The sequence below is a fragment of the Taudactylus pleione genome, unplaced genomic scaffold, assembly GCF_031769625.1.
Source record: "Taudactylus pleione unplaced genomic scaffold, aTauple2 ptg000069l, whole genome shotgun sequence".
Classification (NCBI taxonomy): Eukaryota; Metazoa; Chordata; class Amphibia; order Anura; family Myobatrachidae; genus Taudactylus; species Taudactylus pleione.
The window spans coordinates 2,744,177-2,764,632 of record NW_028284471.1 but is presented as its reverse complement, the minus strand read 5'-3'; the positions used below and the strand labels follow the sequence as shown (position 1 = coordinate 2,764,632).

General features: G+C 39.7%; 1 protein-coding gene across 2 annotated transcripts in view; it reads right to left on the bottom strand.

The window, feature by feature from the left end:
* Positions 1 to 4,332: 4,332 nt before the first annotated feature.
* The window catches only part of ARFRP1 (ARF related protein 1), a 19,325-nt gene continuing 3,201 nt past the window's right edge, over positions 4,333 to 20,456 (bottom strand). For both annotated transcript variants that reach the window (XM_088467032.1, XM_088467031.1), the window contains exons 2-8: positions 19,559 to 19,700; positions 16,296 to 16,383; positions 16,020 to 16,102; positions 11,097 to 11,178; positions 9,436 to 9,506; positions 6,205 to 6,305; positions 4,333 to 6,072 (exon numbers count right to left, since the gene is read on the bottom strand). In XM_088467032.1, the coding sequence (XP_088323158.1) occupies positions 5,985 to 6,072; positions 6,205 to 6,305; positions 9,436 to 9,506; positions 11,097 to 11,178; positions 16,020 to 16,102; positions 16,296 to 16,383; positions 19,559 to 19,651 (606 nt within the window). In that variant the 5' untranslated portion in view covers positions 19,652 to 19,700 and the 3' untranslated portion in view covers positions 4,333 to 5,984. The remainder of the gene's footprint in view (positions 6,073 to 6,204; positions 6,306 to 9,435; positions 9,507 to 11,096; positions 11,179 to 16,019; positions 16,103 to 16,295; positions 16,384 to 19,558; positions 19,701 to 20,456) is intronic.

Genomic DNA, 20,456 nt, shown 5'->3' with positions numbered 1-20,456 from the left:
TACTCAACACAAAAATGGCTTCTCATTAGAAGCGCTTTCTGCCAACGGCAGTCTGGACTGGCAGTCCCAGTGGGGTCTGCAGCTCCTAGGTAACATCCGCTGGATAAAATTGATATTCCTGCCGTTCTGCTTCTGCGGTTAATAAGTAAATAAATAAAATGAAAACACATACATTCCTGTTATCCATATCCATAGCCTTCCAGTGAATTGCACAGGACTATTAAACCACCTGTCCTGTAAAACAAGGGGTGGCCTACAAAACCAGCTCCAGGGAGGTAAAATAATTGAAATATACAGTATATCAGAAAATATGTAGTTACGTTCCAGGGCACTGGAAGGATTACAGTTTGTGAAAGGTCAGCTATGTGTTAGACTGTAAAACCAAATAAGGAAATACTACAAGCAGAGTTACGTTGGAAAGATGAATTGAAAGTGAGATAGAAGATCCCAAAGAGAAGTCCACACTCCCCTCCTCCCTAGACATGGTTACAACAGTGATATTCCTGAGGCATGAGGCACAGAGGTCCTCATGAACTGGAAGGCTGAATATGGATATAAACCTCCTCACACAGTTCTGCCCATAATGAGAGTGCTGCTTAATATCAATGTCATTCAATTTACTATATTGACTGCAGCTCAAACTACCTCACTCTACATTTAATGATTTCAATACTGAACTAGTACAGGAGATACAGATAGATATATATATATATATATATATATATATATATATATATATATATATATTTCATGAAAACATGCGGTGAACCTGCTGAAACACCAGGTTGAATTTATCACAGACTGCCAGCAATAGTAACAAAGACAACACTATTGCTGCCTGCAAAATATCAATCATTCCCAGATTGTTACATTCTGTGAGTGCTCATGAATATATGGCAGTGACAAGAATGATACATTATGCTATAGTGCCACTGCTGTAGGAATTGTAATTCCTTAACAGCATGAATCATATGATTGAGCAAGCAGTGATATCACACATTAATGAGGGACAGACTGTTTTGATTCCTCAATGACCATTATAACTAGTGTATCTGACACTGCTGTTTAATAATTTGGTATTACTGTTGTGAAAAATATACACCTTGAGACTGTTGCAAGCCATTATTAGACAAATAATACTAAATATCTTAACCTACAACCACTCTGTCCATTGCGGAGTATCTATATGTAAATTGATATATTTAGTGTGTATGTATATATTATATATATATATATATTAGACTATAGCAGAAAAGGGTTCCTAATTGAGAATGTCAGAAAAAAGCGACAGTTGGAGCTTTAGATTACTCCCATGTCCTATTTTTTTATTTTTTTCCCTGAAATTTGGCATGCAACATGCAGTGACAGTTCTACCCGGCCATGCCAAATTTTAAATCCGTACCTCTAACAGCTTTTGAGGTGTAGCCCCTTGAACACCCTGCCCCCCCCCCTCCGGAATTCTCTATGGAGAAAGCCGTTTTCTTTTTTAGATGCAGCCTTAATATAAAGGCACGACTGTGCCCTTAATATATTATAGTGTGTGTGTATCATATGGATTTACTCTGTTTCATCATAGTAAAGTGCCAATAATATAAGAAACTGAATAGTGGACCTTGCTTTTTATATATTATTCGTTCATATATTACTTTCTTCATACACTAAATTTGTATTTATGTCAGTCAGTCTGTCTTAAGTTCCTAACCTTTATATTTCTCTGTACTCTTCCCAAAGATTGGTACAATTTATACGAAGGAGAATAAAAGTCAAGTTTTAATACAGTATTTTTCTTTATGTGCGCCCGTTACAAACAACCCCTAGCTCTTTTCTACACATTACAGTTCAACTCGGTTGAATTAGGGTTGCACCCCCATAACTAAACACCACAAGATTGATAATTAATATGGGGTTTGTTACATGAATTAGATTTGCTACCTATTGGAGTGTGCAGATATACTTTCTCCTGTTTAGTTGAATATGGATCTAACCCTGTGAAATTCCGAGGTTCAATTAAAGCATGAAGGCACTTGTGGTCCAGCGTCCTTTTCTGTGTATCCTGAACGGTCATTGTCTTGATGCCTTTCAGTTTATAGTTATTAGTTCATGTTATTTTATGTCATGCATCATATTTATGTTAATTGTTGTATACGTTAGACAAGTTATTCTTAAATGTTGCCAGGTTGCGTGTTTATTCAGAGATAAGTTACAACTAAGTCATTGAGTGCTGGTGCCCTGGATTGGACTCCTAGGGCGGATTTCAATTGTCGAGCCCCCCTTCGTGCCCATCGGAGCTATTAAATTGCTGCTACTGTCCGGCGCGATCAACTGTCGGCACTGGCATATCAGCTCGCACCCCCCAGGGGGTGCGAGGTGAAATGTGCGAAAAGTGACACGTTTGGATGCCCAAACGGCACGTTTCGCGATCGCACCCAGCACTTTGGTCGGGTGTAGCTGATTTAGGTGGCTAAACCTGAACTCTATGGATGCGATCAGTGGCATCATTTGAATAGCGCCCCGCAATCAGGCACGCTAAACAATTGACTACCGTCCATAGACACCTGCTCCACCACCAAAAGGGAAGGACACAGAGTGAAGACATTTTTTCCACCTATCACAATCTGGCTATTGCCCTTAATTCGTCCACTACTAGCTCCAACACCGTGGGAATAATTAGGGGATATAATCTATGTTTCCAACTGCATTGGTGTGTTCGTGGACTGGTGATTAGGGACTGCACTTCCATCACTTGTGTATGCTGTACCTGCAAAGAAACGCATCTGTCTGGTGATTATATATTCACGTCTGTATTGCCATCCATAGGATAAACTGTGTTTTGATAACAATCTGACTAGGTGATTTAAGTAACCGATCTATTTTAAGATACAATTCGCAAAAATAAAGTGTCCTTTCAATCACAGACACTAAAAAATGAGGGGTTAATTCAGTATATATTACAGGGTTACACATGCTCTATATAAAGTATAAGGTTATTAGAAGTCAGAGAGGACTTTCACATGCAAGGATGACAACAATCTTTATAAGGGTAATTTTAAAAAATATCCCCAATCAAGGAAGTCAGAGAAATGACATTGTTTACGGTCTCGTGAGAAATTATCAAAAAGAAAGTGAGTGAAGTTAGGTGAAGGTTAAAAGAAAAGGAAGTACAGTGTTGTTATGTTGTATTTCACCTGTTGATAAGTGATGTCTATATAAAGTAGGTCTTCCATAGAATATGTGCTCCTAAATAAGTTCAAATGATCTTAATATGCAACTGTCAGGGAAGGTAAGCAATACATAAGCATGGGCTGTGTAGTGAAGAAATGAAAGGCTATAGTCACCTCTGCACACACCTGGCCCCTCCACCACCTAATAATCCGCCCATTGGCAGCAGTGTGAATGACAAGTGTGTAAAAGCTATTGCACTAGGCCATTCAAATAGAGAGATGTTGGGTAGATGAGGCAGGGTGGGAATGGTAACTGCGGAAAACTGCATACGCCTGACAATAAAATCCAGATAGATACACACAATTAGAGAATGTATGTAATGCAGTGGTTCCCAAACTGGGTACCGTGGGGCACTTGCAGGGGTGCCACAGGTTGGTAATCCAGGACCAAATCAAATTTATGGTCAATGTGATAGATAAAACCAGCGCTGGTGACTGCCAATCAGAAAATGTGGACAAACGGAACCACTACATCAAAACTGGATAACAGATAAGCATAAGTTACTTTTTTTTTTTAATCAAGTAGATTTTATTGATGATTTATACAGAAAGGAATAGATAGAAAGAAAAACAGTACAATACAATACTAAACATGCTGGCAAAGTACAAATAATAATACTCCAGAGAATAACGTATGAAGGAACAAGGGTTATAAAAGTGCCAGCACCTATTACAGTAAAATAATATATTGGCATGTGGCAGCATCAAAACAAAAATAAGGGGGGAAGGGGGTATTATAAGAATATCTCATGAGCGGGCCTACGGAGACACAGGGCTTGATTCAGTTGGGAATAAAGGACAATATATCAAGTAACTGTGTACCAGGACAAACAGTGTTGCAATGCATGGGGTTCAACTACATCATTTTTTTTTGCATGTGGGGTAAATACTTGCTGCTTTAGCATGTAGCCCACAAATGCTGGACAGCTTTATTTTTTACTAGGGATGTGCAGGCACGGTTCGGATTTTCCCGCCAAGTTCGGATTTTTCCCACCAAAAATCGGGTTTCAAAGGGGCAAAACGTCATCTTTCATGGACAAACATCATCTTTCATGGACTTTTGTCCATGAAAGATGAGGTTTGTCCATCAAAGATGATGTTTTACCTCTTTCTGAGACCCAATTTTTGGTGTGAAAAATCTGAACTTGGCAGGAAAATAAAAACCGAACCTGCACATCTCTAATTTTTACACTGCAATTTAGATTCGATTTGGACACACCCATCTCAAATCTAACTCTCTGCAAATGTTACATCTGCCCCACCTGCAGGGCAGCATGGTTTTGCCCAAGAAGCACACTTACTTGCTCTTTCTCGCTCTATTCCCAACTCTAAAACAGACCCTGAGACCACCTATCCCATATATTACATTTTGGAAGAGCTTTTCTACTAGTATAGACATAATGCTCATGGTCTACGGTGTCATTATATATCAGGTGGATCCAGTGCACACCCGGAGCGGGCAATGATAACCTTGCCAAGAGTGGACAGGTCAGAACATATCAGTAAATAGTAGGATTAAAATATTCCACAACATAAAATCCAAATTAACATAGTTTGGCTTCTGCAGTGCTGGAAAAGTAGAACAAATGTCCAACCAATAGCCAAACATCATGTGCCCCAGGAGTTCGGCAACAAATGCCAAAAGTTACAGTCAAGGGCTCAACATTTAGGTCAATTAGTGGGATTACTAGCGTAAATATAAGATGAACAATAGGATCTGTGGAAAATAAAATAATGAATTTGTTGGAATCAGACACCACAATAAACTTAATTTAATATTTGCTGAATTTCTCAAAAAACTTGTGGCCTATGGGTGCTGTGAAAAAAATGCTTATACGCCACCGTTGTAATAAATGATTAGAGACAGAATATGGATCCTTTTTTTTGCAAATAAAGACACTTTGGTCTATTTTGCGGAATAGTATATTATTGTAAGTTTTGTGTGTATAGACAGAAAATGTGTGCATCAGCCCTTGCAGTAAGGAGAAACAATGCTAAAATCATACTAATGTCCAGAGACAAAATAGCTACTTTGACTACACTATAGAGATAATGCTCGAAAAAAAAATCCAATATGGCTGCCTTGAGGTTATTAGTTAGCAGCTGAATAGTTACTGGCAAAAATACAGACACTAGCTGCTTCAGATCTTTTATTAAGTTTCTTCCAAGGAATGACACCCCCCACAAATCTATTCTTTCCTTGAATGACGAGTAAGATCCCCACAGTAAAACAATTGACATGGAATTTTTTCTTACCTGCTCCCTACAGAGTTGGAACAGCCATTTTGTGGGCTAATCCAATACTGATGAGAGTGGAGCCTATCAATCACAAGGATCCATGGGGCATCACTTTGTCATAAAGCCTCACACTTTATTGAGTCCACTTGGTATAGCTCACAAAATGGCTGAAGTGCCTTGTGCTTCATACCACATTGATGTCACTTTTTCCCAGTGATTTGAAAGGCTCCATTCCCAGGAACATTGGTTCAGAGGAGTGCATTGTAAACAGGCAGGAGGACCCTACGGCAGTTGTGTAGTAGCATAACCTACATCCAAGTAGATTAGGGGTGAAGACTTAGAGTAACTGTCATCATGTTGGTTAAATCACCCACAATACACAGGAGTTTGTAGTAAGCAAATAAATACATTGCTATAAAGGAGTCTCTCTGCATTATGTGTAACATTCCGGTCTGAGTGAGTGAGTGGAAACAGCTCCACATTAATAATGTTCTTCAGTCTCTAGGTGGTGGAGTAAGAAAGGGTCTATGTGATATCCTTCTGTCTGGGAGGCCGATGAATATTCCTCACCACGCATTTCACCATCCACTCAACACCTTCGTTCAGTCCCCTCCTGCAGAATCAGAGAGTAGACAGTTATAGGACTATTCACAAACATCAGCTGAATGTGAGTAGGGTGCCTTAGTCAGAAATAGGAATCACAAATCCAATTATTATGAATACCTCCCATGTCCCTGATTCTTACCCTGAGAGAGCAGAGCAGGCCTGAGTCAGACAGTCCCTCTTGCCAATCTTATTGATACAATCACTAAATGCAGTCTTTATATCTGGAATTGACAAACAACCCTAGGAGTAAGAGAAAGGTAAATACAGCATTACTATTATTGTTTTTTGATATGTGCTCCGCCATGCTCGTCATTAGCTATCTCACAGATATAGATTCAGGAAAATACAATCATGCATTAAGGAAATAATTAAATGTGATATGATTAATAATTTTACTAGGGTGGTTAAATAAGTAAGGTAACAAGACCTCTCAGGTGTGTAATGTTCTCTATTTCATTCTAATGTAATGTTCCCACCAGGCCAGAGCAAGTAGACTACTACTTCCCCTCATGGCCATTAGACTGCACCTCATATCAGTCATACTGTCCCAACATCAGGTGTAAGATGGCAGGACTGGCAGAAACATGGTCAAACATTGAGGTTAGTAGTATGATCAGTAGAGGGCACATCAGCAGCTGAAATTCATCACCACCTTGTTGAGGTGTACAGTGATAACCTCATGTCACGGAAACAGGTTTGGGTTTGGTGCACTGTTTTTGATAAAAGCAGGACAAACGTTCTAGATGAGCAGTGATCCGGCCGGCCAAGCACGTTCTCTACAGATGACAATTTGTGCTGCATTGAAAGTCTGAGGTCAGATGCATTCGAGTTAGTGATATTGCTGACAAACTGAACATCTCAGTGGGTACTGTGCCCAACATCGGTTATGAGTAACTGGGGTACAGGAAAAAGTGTTGACACTGATTTCTTCTATGCTGGGATAGATGCCTTGGTGTACCGTTGGAACAAATGCTTAGACAATTATGGGGTCATTAATATCACACCGCAGACTGAGTAGGACAGATAACTGGGGAATGGTTTGGCCAAATCACTGAAGCTAGCAGGAATAACAGGTGGGAATCAATTCAGAACTCAGTTATCTTATACCCATGAATGAGCAAGCAGACAGAATAAGAGTGAGGGGGAGCAGGAGACAATGTAGCGGAGCACTGGTGACATGGACTGTGCTAGGGAAGAACAAGAGGGAGGAGGGCCCTGCTTTCATACTCAGGAATTGTATCATTCCCTGTTTGATGTCTACAGCAATACAGTTACTGGTAATAAGGAAATCTAATGCAACTAGAGTCTTTAAATCAAATCTGTCCAAAGGTTTCTTCCAAGGTCATGCCAGAGTTATATATAAAACAAACATAAAAGGTTGTTCAGTTAGATAACCAGTGCCTTATTGATTGTTCATTTTGGCAGTAGACCTCACATTATAGCAGCTGACTCCTGATTGTTTTTGTCTCCCTGTGCCGGCTGATGCACACAATTACACCTAGTGTGCCAAAGACTGAAATGTAATAGTTTGGCTCCCTCTGTAGACTGAAACATCCCACTGCAAGTTCCTCCATTATTGAAACAGATCAAATCACATTTTGTCGTTTAGAAAAGACTTCAAGATAAATTAAATTGTGGTCTGTAATAGAACAGGGCTAAGCAGTTTCTTTCTAACGATGTGAACACATAGGGGGGGAATTCAATTAGAGGCGATAACCATTTTTCACATGAAAACGGCTTATCGTCCAATTCAATTGCAGGTGATGTTAGCACCCGATAATTCTCCATAGGATTTAACGTAAATTTATTTTTACCACTTCTTGAGCAGGTTGGGGAAAATCCCTATTTTAAGGTAAAAATGTCAGGGCTTGGTTCACTGAATCACCCTCCTTAATGACTAATTATGCAAAATGAATGTTTAATTAGCTTCATTTGGCCAATAATGACATGTCATTTTTGAGGTGAAAAGGCGCAAAGTGCAGGAAAATGGGTTAATTGATGTGGACAGGTATATGGGGGCGCTGTATGAGTGGGACAGGTATTAGAGGCGTATTTTTAAGTTTTTTTTTTAAAAAGTGGCTTAAAATTACACAAATATATACGAATAAGCATTTGTATGTACCCCTAATTTAAGTAGAACATTATTATACAGAAAAACACTATGATTTTTTTGTTGTTTGAGAAAAATGTTTATAAAACAGCCATTTGACACTTTAAGAATTCCAAATACTTTTATTATGGCCACTAATAGACTTCTATACTCTTATCCAATATTACTGTGTCTTTTGGGGGGTATAAGCAGATTTCCTAATTTTCACCTATACTTAAGTAGTGTAAAACCAGCAAGAATTATCAGGTGAAACACTTATCGGCCATTTTCTAATTGGATTGCACGTTAAATTAACACCCGTATACAGATGTTAAGTGAAATTATTGGGCAATATGTGTGATAAGTTTTCACGGATGTTAATTTATCACTTCAGTCTCTAACTGAATTTCCCCCCATAGTATTTGGGTAGAACTAACTTTGGGCAATCTAATACAAAACACTGGAAGATTTTACTCATCACAAGAAATGCCAGGTACACTGTACAATAAATAAATTCCTCCATTTAATTCATCTACTTTATACATGTAAAATATACACATTACAAAACATATACAATTTTGACAACTAATAGATATTCTACAGTGTATGTATTAGGATCTAGATTAGCATGATTTATATCAAAATATATATAAGGAATATCTGTAGATATCAACCAGGACTTAAAAGCAGTCTCCAGGCAAAGTGAGGAACTAAAATTCCAAAAGGAATAATGGCAATTTATATGTTCCCAACACAAGTTATTATACACCCTGACTGGTGTCCTCACTTGTAATGTCACTGGGTGAATCGTTATATGGAAGTTCTGCTGTTTTATAACAAGTACTGCTGAAGTGAAGTCCAAATGTTGAAGCTAGCCACCAAAAATATATTGTATTCCAGTGCTTATGCTGACATGGCTTAATATAATAGGCTGGGAAATAGGTGACACGGTCATATCTTTATTGAAAATCCCAGTAAACCTGGACCGTTTTGTCTGTTTTAACCGTCTTTTAATCCTGTGTAATATTTATATTTTAAACATATTTAGAGCTATTAGCATAATATTTGTAACAATTAAAATCTGCCAGTATTTTGTATTAGATTCCATAAAATGAGTTATATTCCATTACTATGTGTGCTCACATCATTAGAGCAGCTCCTTATCTCTGTTCTTTGTCGGATTCTTATGTGATGTTGTGGTTATGACTTTGGCTTGCAAACAGAAGAGAGTACATTAGAAATGCCACACATTAAGGGTGACAAATGTCACATCCAGGTTACCTCCACATCTTGCTTATTTGCCAGCACTAGGATGGGTACACCTTCCAAGGCTTCACTGCTAATCATTCGCTCTGCAAGACACAGGCAGCAATGAGGAGGACATGGCTTACTGCAATGTAGCAATCATTATAATAACGGTCCCCCATCCGGACTGCAAACTTCAGAGAGTCCATTTCTCTGATTCATCAGTCTGTACATGGAAATTACCATGGCTGAAATGACTTTAGGCTACATTTGGCAGTGACCACAGTGCACATTTTACAGAAGGGTTCAGTTACAACCCAATTTTTTAAACATACAGCTTTCAAATGATGCATAAGATTAAGCAGAATCACGTATTGGTTACAGCTATGTTTCTTAACGCCTAGCAGGTGGCATATTGTCTGAACTAGCAACTCATGTCACTGTAATAGTATTTATTCAAGAAAGATGGGAGACAAGGGGTATGTGTGACCAGACAGCAACACATCCAAAAAGTGGGCTCGATTCAATTGAAAACAAATTAAATAGCACAGACCGGTAGCTCCCTCCCGATGCTATTTAATTTGCGTTCACTTGAATTGAGCCCAGTGCTAGTGTGCTCAGCATGACGCTTTGCTTAAACACTGCAACCATTCATTTTTATATAATTAAGATTATATATGTCATGCTATCACATGCTTCTTCACTAGTGGAAATTTTTGGAGAGCCAGGGGTATATTTACTAAAGCGCAGGTTTTCAGAACTGGAGATGTTGCCATAACAACCAATCAGATTCTAGCTATTATCTTCTAGAAGGTACTATATAAATGATAAGTAGAATCCGATTGGTTGCTATGCAACAGCTCTTCTTCTAAAAACCTGCCCTTTAATAAATATACCCCCCAGTATCTCACTGATCATGAATCTTGTTTGTGAATCTTTTCATTGCATTTTAGGCTAATATTTAGCTCCCTCTGCTGGCTGATACACACAATCACACCTAGTGTACCAAAGGCTGAAATTTAATTTCTGTAGGCGAAACACACTAGTACAAGTCATCCCCTTCATGAAATAGACCAAACAATGTACAAAATGACATACTGTACCTTATGATTGACAAGAACAGGAAACCCAAGAGAAAACATAATTAGAAATGCCACACAGTAAGGAGGCAGCCCCCCAGATTACCTCCCCAGCTTGTACTTTCCTCCACGGATCCCTGTTTATGTGATCACAGACACTTACTGGGGAAGTAGAACAGGAACCCATGCATTAAATGTGCAGCTTTTTATATGCAATTATGTGCAGAAAAGATCTCTCAGTCAGAACTAATTGTAATGGCTACAAGCACAGAGTAGCAAGATGCACATTAAACACCCTGCTGTAAAAACGTAACTCTCAGACTTAAACAACACTTTATAAACAATGCGTAGCATCACATGTATGACTTAGGTCCAGGGTAGGGTTGCTAAAGTGTTGAGTTAAGACAGCATATGAGAGACATTTCACATTTCGGGATCTATGTACTAATGCTTGATGAGAGATAAAATTGTGAGAAAAAACGTATTAACCAATCAGCTACTAACTGTCATTTTTCAAAAACACAGAAGCTGATTGGTTAGTGCTTTATCTCTCACAATTTTCTCTCTCTCCAGTCTTAGTCCAGTCCAGTGATAAATACTCCCTTAATACGGACTTACCAAAAGCTCGTTTTGACTCAGATAGGCGGGCCTCATCCGTGGAATCAATGACATATATCACTCCGTGGGACTCTGCATAATACTGAGAGTGCAGATATTAGCATGGACATTACAGCCAAATCGACAAGATATAATGATGTAGAGCTGTGCTATACACTTGGTAGTTTTATGGATAATACAAACCACATTGGGGGGAGGGGGCTGATAGGTGAGTTGTATACATCACTAAATAATAAAGGCCAAGAGACTATGAAAAAGCAGAAAATTATAACCACCCTTTTCAAGAACAGAGAAAACATTCACCTGTCATACACAGTGGAGACGGCCATTTTGCAGAATAAACCAATTTGGATAAGAACGCAATCTATCAATTCACAGAAACTAGTGACATCGCTGAAGACAGTACATGCTGATCACTATGTAGCATTTACACAATCAAACTAACAGTCCAAGGACAGTTCATTTACAATGCATGGAAATATCAAATATTATTATTCAATGTAAAGAATTCAAATCAAACCTGTAGTGATTGTCAGCATTAAGCCATTACATCCAAATCTTTGGTAATTATCCCACTGAACATGAAATTTGCATTGAACTTCATACAAATGAGCATGTTATTTGATCATTCTAAGCCCATGAACAGTGAATACTGTGATAGAGGTTCCCAAATGCGGTCCTCAAGGCTCCCTAACAGCTCAGGTGTTTGAGATTTCCATGGTCGAGCACAGGGGACTTAATTAGTACCTCAGTCAGTTTGATTTTCTGTGGAAGATTCTGTCTGACAAGATTACTGTATACTGGCTCACTATATATTACTGTGATTTGTATTTTATTGAGTTATTAAACAATTAAATATGTTTTTATCATAACATTGTATTATCACTCAGTGGTTGTATATATTTAACAAAAAAGCAATTAAATAATAAATTACTTCATACAGTGGGTGCACGTTCAAGCTAATGAGCAAAGACACTAAAAAAACAATTGATTATTTATTGACTAAATATAACACTAGCCTCCACAACCACAAAACATAATAGGTCGCACCAAAGAAATTAATATATTATATCAACACGACACAACCTTCCCTTAATTATGATTACAATAGATATTCTATATAAATTAGAAGGGTGCTATCCCTGGACAATAAACCTAATAAACAACAAAAAAAGAGAGAAAGTAGTCCATATAATGGAATGCACTAATGTGTCATTGGATACTAGAATATTAAAACATAACTTTTATTCAATAGAAATGTAAACACACAAATAATATAAAATCAGTGAAGTAAAATGACAGTAAAGTAGGAAAACATTAAAAGAAGGGCTGTAGTATTTGTGTGTCCCAACAATGCAGTGAGAAACTGTATATGAATATTGAAACTATTTATTCATTTGATGCATCAATTTAGGCAGCAGGCAGAATTATCTGAGTTGTAAGAGAAGAAACTAAACAGTGATATATTTAGTATCAAGACTGCTCATTAATTATAATCCTAAAAAGACTGCTCGGCACAGAGCCAATCTTTAACCAGGAATATTAAGAAAACACGTCCTGTTTTCTGTATCACATAGTTTCTTATAATCAGATCTAGATGTAAGGATACAGATGATTATATAATAAAGTCACTGTATATCCCTTGATTCCCAGATTAATCATTAATTCACAAATCCATCATTAGCTAGTAAACTGCCATATGTCCTTACATCTACCCTGCTATCTATCCGCTGTAAGCTGCTGCTATTACCGACTAGTGCATCACTGTACATAGTTTAACATATTTAGACACAGTGTATATTACTAGCTGTACATGAGATACAGCTGTAGCTATGGTCCGCTGCTAACCGCTGCTATTATCGGCTAATATCTGCCTAAATGCTGGCAGTCACAGCGTGCAGCACTCTTGCCGCAATCAGACCCCGTAGTCACGGTCAGCTATTAGCCGTTACTATTGCCGGCTAGTCTCTGCCTAAATACTGGCAGTCACAGCGTGCAGCGTTAGTGCCGCGATCAGACCCCCTTAACACAGGAGGTTAGTAGTGGCTTGTACATTCACAATTTAAGACACATATTAGTATATCAGTACTTTCTCAATTTGACTGGGCACACATTTATACTACAGCCTAACGCCGACGCGCGTTTCGCTGTAGCTTTTTCAATAGGCCTATTGAAAAAGCTACAGCGAAACGTGCGTCGGCGTTAGGCTGTAGTATAAATATGTGTGCCCAGTCAAATTGAGAAAGTTGGTATTATATGAGAATTTAGGAGTAAAAGATTTATCAATTAGTATAATGCAGCAACACTTGGATTCCACCTATAAGAAATCTGCTGATACTTTATTCCACAATGTGGTCTACACTATAGTGCCGGCAGATTACCCAGTATTCTTACCCTCCAATATGGGACAGACTCTAATTACCCTCTCGCCTCTCTCCGGATCTGCAGTGAGGAGACCTGGCAGTGCTGCATGACTCACGGAGGTATAAGTGTAGTACATTCCACATAAGTTTGGGCCGGCCGTGAGTACTGTATACAATTGACATATTCATCTGCATCTACATTATCTGCTGTTCAGGTTCAAGTGACCGCTTGATTGAGAAGGGGCCGAGTGAACATTTGGGACCAAATGTAATAGGGTGAGAAGTTTAGAAAATGTGAGTTTAGCAGTAATCTCTCACATTGGTCAAGTTTTATCTTCTAAATGAGAAAAAATCTGGATGAAAGTTAAAAAATTGTGAGAGTTTACTGTTAAATTGACATTTTCTAAACTCTTAACCCTATTACATTTGGCCCTTAGCATTAATTCCATCTAATTGATTTAATTTGCTTTGGTGTTACGTATTCCACATTGGGAAAATTTACCCTAAAGAGCCTGAACCAACGATTAATTCCCACATTGGAGGGTAAGAATACTGGGTAATCTGCCGGCACTATAGTGTAGACCACATCGTGGAATAACGTATCAGCAGATTTCTTATAGGTGGAATCCAAGTGGAGCTGCATAATACTAGTTAATATATCTTATACTCATAAGTTCTCACATAAGGGTGCACACAAAAGGACTTTGGTGATTAGTGGAGTTTATACGCTCAGTGTGTAATATGTAATTTTTTTAGTTAGGACTGATCCTTTTATAAATGACTAGCTGAAGTATCCGGCATTGCCCGGGTTTAAATCTTCAAGTTGTTAAGTTTTATTATGTGAACAGGCTCCCCGTGTCAAATTTCTGCCCAGCATACACCAACAGGAGGTCCGATCGGGACCTCAACCCCCTAGTATGTCTTCTGGTATCCAATGTTACCACTCTGGGAACTTGTCATCAAAAACCATCCAGTGGAATGTTCAGAACAAGCTCCCCGAATCAAAGTTCTGCGCAGCGTACACCAACGGGAGGTCCAAACAGGACTCTAACCCCCCTAAAACCACCCCAGGATCCAACTGGACCACCTCGCATTGGTTTCATCCCAATCAGTGCAGGGGATCAAATCCAGAGCGCAGGACACCCCAAACTTTGGTTAATTTTTGGGGCATGGGTCCCCCTGGATTGCTTTGGTTGATCTGTTTCAGGACATCGCATATAACACATTTTTCTTTCATAACACATTTTAACCCTTCACTGTTTGTTTAATATATATGTACTTCTCTTTTTTAGTTTCATTCTTTAAATGCAGCTGTGGCTGCTCTTTATCTCTTTTACACTGCACTTTTCTTACTATGGCGGTGCCCTGGGGCGGCTTAGCTGGGCTAGTTTGGGGGTGTCCTGCGCTCTGGATTTGAACCCTAGTATGTTAGGGACCTACCCTAAAGAGGTTACCTGGATATGGTGGGTAGGCCCATAACCTTGGCCATGATTATGCTACAAACCTCTATTGATTTCAAAATTTTATTGCATTTCTATATTATCAGTATTTTGGAGTTGTGCACCTGAGATTTGTCTGTTTCTGTGCCTGCAATTAGTCTCATCAGGTAGCACATCCCATTATATATATTCAAGGTGTGCAGTCCAGGAACCTTTCCTATATACTCCAATGAATTTTATATACAAGATTATATATTTGTTTGTTGGAGGCTAGTGATATATTTAGTCAATAAATATTATCAATTGTTTTATTTTTTTTTATAGTGTGTCTTTGCTCATTAGCCTGAACGCGCACCCACGATATGAAGTAATTTATTATTTCATTGGTGTTTTGTTCAATCCTACATTTGAGTAAGAGGTACTCATTGGGGAGCAGTGTGAGCTAATGATGCACATACTTTATATGTAATTTTAACCTTATAAATTGTATCTTAACATTGCGCTAATTAGCATTTGGAAGTAGGGTTATTTGGTTTACTCTTTGTTGGTAGTTTACATGTATATATTTATCATCATCTTGGCAAATCTTTTTTGGCCACTAGAGAGCCTATTGTAATTCAAAGGGGGAAAGTCAAAATTGCTTTTGGCCACCCGTAGCTCCCATTTAAAGTGACGGGAGCCATTAAATTGTTTGTGCCACTGGGCACTAGTGTGGCATTCTTGTAAAACAGTTTTTACAGTGCAAACAACTGAGTGCGCTGCAGTTAAGGCACCCAAAAGCCCTACTTTAGACTGATTTCTGCTCACAAAATCAGGAGGTTGCAAGCAGAAGACTCTTGCCCAGTGGCACAAAATGTAATAGATCCCATCACTATACACGGGAGCTATGGGAGCCCATAAACAATTGAATTCCCCCCATAGCTTGAAGTTTTCTGGGGATTGGCAATGTCCCTTCTCTTTTAGGAGCTTCTGTAACCTTATTTTATCATAGTTGTTTTGTTCTAGGATGAATTTAGCTTAGCTGCCTTATGTTGCAGAGTATCATGGTGTACCATTACAGTGTAAACTTATGAAAGGGGGCTGACCCACGTTAATCATATGTCCATAACTTGAGGACTCACCTTGTCCCAGAGAGCTTGCAGCTCTTCCTGTCCCCCAAGATCCCAGAACATTAATCGGGATTTCCCCACATCGATGGTACCAACTGCAAGACAAGGAACCCAACCTGAGTCTACACACACAAAATAATCTTGCAACTCACGAGGATCAAAAGGAAGAAGGTGAAACTGGAAGTAGGAAAGACTATTTCAGCATGCTCATATTATTTAGAATTTTTCCACCAAAGTCCTCATATTGTTTGTGACAATTTCCAACACCTGCTTATATTAAATACTCACTGTTCAGACCAACTGTAGTTGTGATCTTGGAGAGATTCATCCCTTTGTAGTTACGGCAAAATCGGATTTTGGTCTGTTCCAAAAACGTCTGGAAGGGAAAGTTCAATCAAGAGTTATTTGGTACAGCCGATTATTACTCATATGTCTTGGAACTGCCATTTATAGCTACTGCCACAGCCACAAGAAAGACACTCCTATCTACTGTATCCTCTATTACCATACACTCACATCCAGGCACAGTCAGTGCCTTACATACCTATATCCTCCTAACACATCTACTGCTGTATACTCCTCCCGATACTGTTCCCCCACTCCCCCCCACAGCCTCCCTTGATATACTTACCTGCCAGCACCCCTGATATACTCCCAACCCCACAGGCTGCACCTATATACAACCCACACTGTAACAGCCGCCCCAGATATACTCCCCTAGCCCTAAAGCCACTATAAATTTATCACAGTCACCATGGATATAATCTTCTCACCACAGTAACAACTGATATACTGTCCTGCAATCCCAGTCACGCTGAAAGACTACACACTTTAGCACAGTCCGCACTCTTCTCCCCCAGGGCTGTGGAGTTGAAGACAATTTTGGGCCGTGCCAGAAGAAATGTACCGACTCAGCTTCAAATAAAGACTTAAAATCCTATATAATAATTCTCTAAAGAACTTCCTGAGCTTTACATGCTTATCATTGCGAACTGAAAAAGTGCCTCCAAGTTGTGTGCATTAATATATTTGAATACATTCGGTATGTATTAAGGGGCAAGGTTATTGACAGAAAATAACTGCAAGATTAGTTGGATGAGCCCTTTGGCAATAAAGTGGAAAAAGCATTCTAGATAACAAAATGGTATTAACCCTTGTAACATTTGCACCTCCTATCCGTTATGCTTAAAAAAAACATGTAACTAGTATTTTTGTGCACCTAAATCCCTCTGACCTGCATGGCCCTTGATTCTTCCATCCACAAAAGCCTCATAGCAAGTCTGGGATAGATTGCTCTCTCGACTTAACCTGGAAATCATCTTTCTGTTTTGGTCCTCTCTAAGTTAATTCCCAATTTATGGGTATCTGTATGGACCTCTTGTGGGGGTTACAACCTTAGGTGATCTTTTGGAAAAGGGTCTCTTGCTACCTTTTTCCACTGCAAAGTCGCTACTCCCTCCCATCCACGGTTTTATACCAATACAATCAGATTAGCCATTGGTTTAAGACAGAGGCGTATTAAGAGAGGAGGGGGTTCGGACGTGTACTGACCGCAGCAGTACTCTAGGCACTAGTCTGCGCCCTAAGTTTACTGTGCATGCGCACGTCATCGGGAAAATGGTGCAGCCGCCATTTTCATGGCGATTTCCCCACTGTGCATGCGCAAAACACCGGAAATATGGCCGTAGCGGCCATTTTACAGCTGTTTTATGCAGGGCTGCAACAGCTGACGCAGTACTTCGGAGAGGTATTAGAAAATATAGGTGCAGGGTGTGCAGTGTGGGCCCCCCTGGACCGCACACCCTGCACCCATTATAGATATGCCCCTGATTTAAGAGTATCACTAAACTTTCAAGATCAGTAGATGTACCACAGGGAGACCGGATACCTCATTTAACATCTAGTATAGGTCGAGGTGACATTTCCTATTGGTATAACCTTAGACTTCAATTACAGCAATGTTGGAAGTCCCCTTCTCAGGCACGGTGGGAATTAAGACTTGGGCTGATCTATCTCTGACGCTCAGTGGGAATTGGTTTATACTACATCTTATTGCAGGTCCAAATGTCTGAACCATTCAGAAATGCATTTTAAATGACTGTATAGATTGTATCTTACCCCTGATCCTCTACACACCATTTGGTCAACACAATCTAAGTTTTGCTAGCGGAATTGTGGGGAGGTGGACCATATCTACCATGTTTTTGGACATGTCCTGCAATTAAAATTTTTTGGGAAGAAGTATTTTCTTTGATTGACATCAAAGTGTTAGGAATTGTGTTGTCTCCCTCTCCTGATCTGGCTCTTCTTCACTTATACCCTACACCGGTTCCAGCATCTCAAAGATATGTGTTAGGTCATACATGTATGGCAGCATGGGCAAGACTTGCTCAGAACTGGAAACAATCCCATCCCCCTCCCCTACACAAGGTTTCTAAACAAATTCAGTTCCATTCCAAGATGGAGACCGCGTTATTCATTCCAGGCTTCCTCCATACTTGTAAAATGATGGCGATGGCATGAGTTTGTAACAGAAGATGAGGGTGCACAATTCCTTATTCCTTCATTATCTGATTCGCTTCAGTTTAGCTTGAATGAAACAGTCAACCCCTGATTTCTGTAATTTGTATGTTTTTTTTTTGTTTTGTAAATGTTATATCCAGTATTGTGATCTATTAATCCTGTCTGGATTTCCCTTTTAATATGTTAATTTGGATCCCCATATGTATCCCTCCCGCCGTTTCTTCCCCCTTTCTTTATTCTGTACCCCATATTTGTTTTGAGACTTCAATTAAAAATATTGATGTTAAAAGGTATTTCTGTGCACCAGTTTTACCATATAGCATCTCAGTACAATATGCACAGGCTACAGTAACCAAGACAAAAAAAAAAAGCCGGGTACACACTGGAGCGATGTCGGGAAGATACGCCGTTTCGTAACGACACATTGTCTACATCGCTCAGTGTGTACACGTCTGCATGCTCCTGCAGTCGCTAGCGATGGTTGTCAGGTTTGATTTGCTGCACATCAAACCTAGCGATATCGCTAGCGGCCAGTGCATTGTTACTGAATGACGTAACGGTGATCATTACGTCCTTCATTAAGTTGTCCAGTGTGGAAGCACAATCACTGTTGACGTACATTCGTTCTGATATCGGAACGAACGCCCGTCGCTCCAGTGTGAACCTAGCTAAGGACCAGCACAGCAGTATTTGTTTTATGTTCTGAAAACAAAGTTTTGTTCAAAACAGGAAATAAAATAGCTGCAAATTTGTTATTACTAATTAATATACATTTGCTATTTATAAAAGAGATGGACAGTAGCAAAATAGAACAAAGGGTGGGTGTACCAACTCCGCAGTCCTGCTACCCCACCAGGTATACAAACCATCAATAAACGCACAAGCTGCTCATGCAATTCCCAATATAAACCATGTGCCACATTATAGTACACAAGTTACCATCCCAAGTCTTCTACTCTCACAGCATGTATAATAATACCCAAATACATATTGCACCCAGAACCCGTACAGGAAAGCATTTCACTCACCGTCTTCCCAGCATTGTCAAGCCCTAGTATCAGGATACAATACTCATCCTTTTGGAACATGTACTTATATAGCCCAGATAGAAGTGTGTACATGATGGACTCCTGTAGAGGGCAGCGTGCTAGATTACCGCTGGGACAGCAACTGAAAAATACATCACAATGTCACACACATTGTTATTCATTTTAAACTTTTTATTTATAAAGGCGCCACAAGTGGTTAGCAGCACCGTACAGAGGTCAAAACAATATAACAGTATTGTTATAATATTCTCTGGGTAGAGGACAAAGGGCCTGATTCAGAGCCGGACGCTATTTGCGCTCGCTCGTTCAGAAAAAGGGGCCGGATATTTAAATAGAGCGCTTGCTCTTTGCGGTCTGTTGACGCCTCTATGTCTGAACGAGCGAACGAAACATGCGCTCGCTATTTTTTATAAAACGCCCCCTGGCCGCTCGCATCCTACGTCATCTCTGCTATTTATTAGATTAATCGAGTACATCGAAAGGCGTCTGAACTGCTCGCAGTGCCTGTGGTTGGATTTTCCTACCGCAAACATGCGAACAGTTCAGGCTAAGAAACAACCAAGTGACGTGGTCGATGACGCTGCTTTGTTAATTATGCACACCCTTAAAACGCCCGTTTTGACCGTTTGGCACGGCTGCGTCGGTTCTCCACTCCCCGTTTTCAAGCACCTTCGCCTGTTACCACCCACAAACACCTCATTCTGTCACTCAAATTAGCAGGCATTCGCTATTTTGCGAGCACACAATTTCCGACAGCAATGAATGGTTCGCGCATGCGTATTACAACCCATACGCATGCGCAGTTGTGCGAACATCGCTCGGAGCGAACGAGCGGCCGCTTACGAGCGGCTCTGAATCAGGCCCAAAGTTTCCAGTA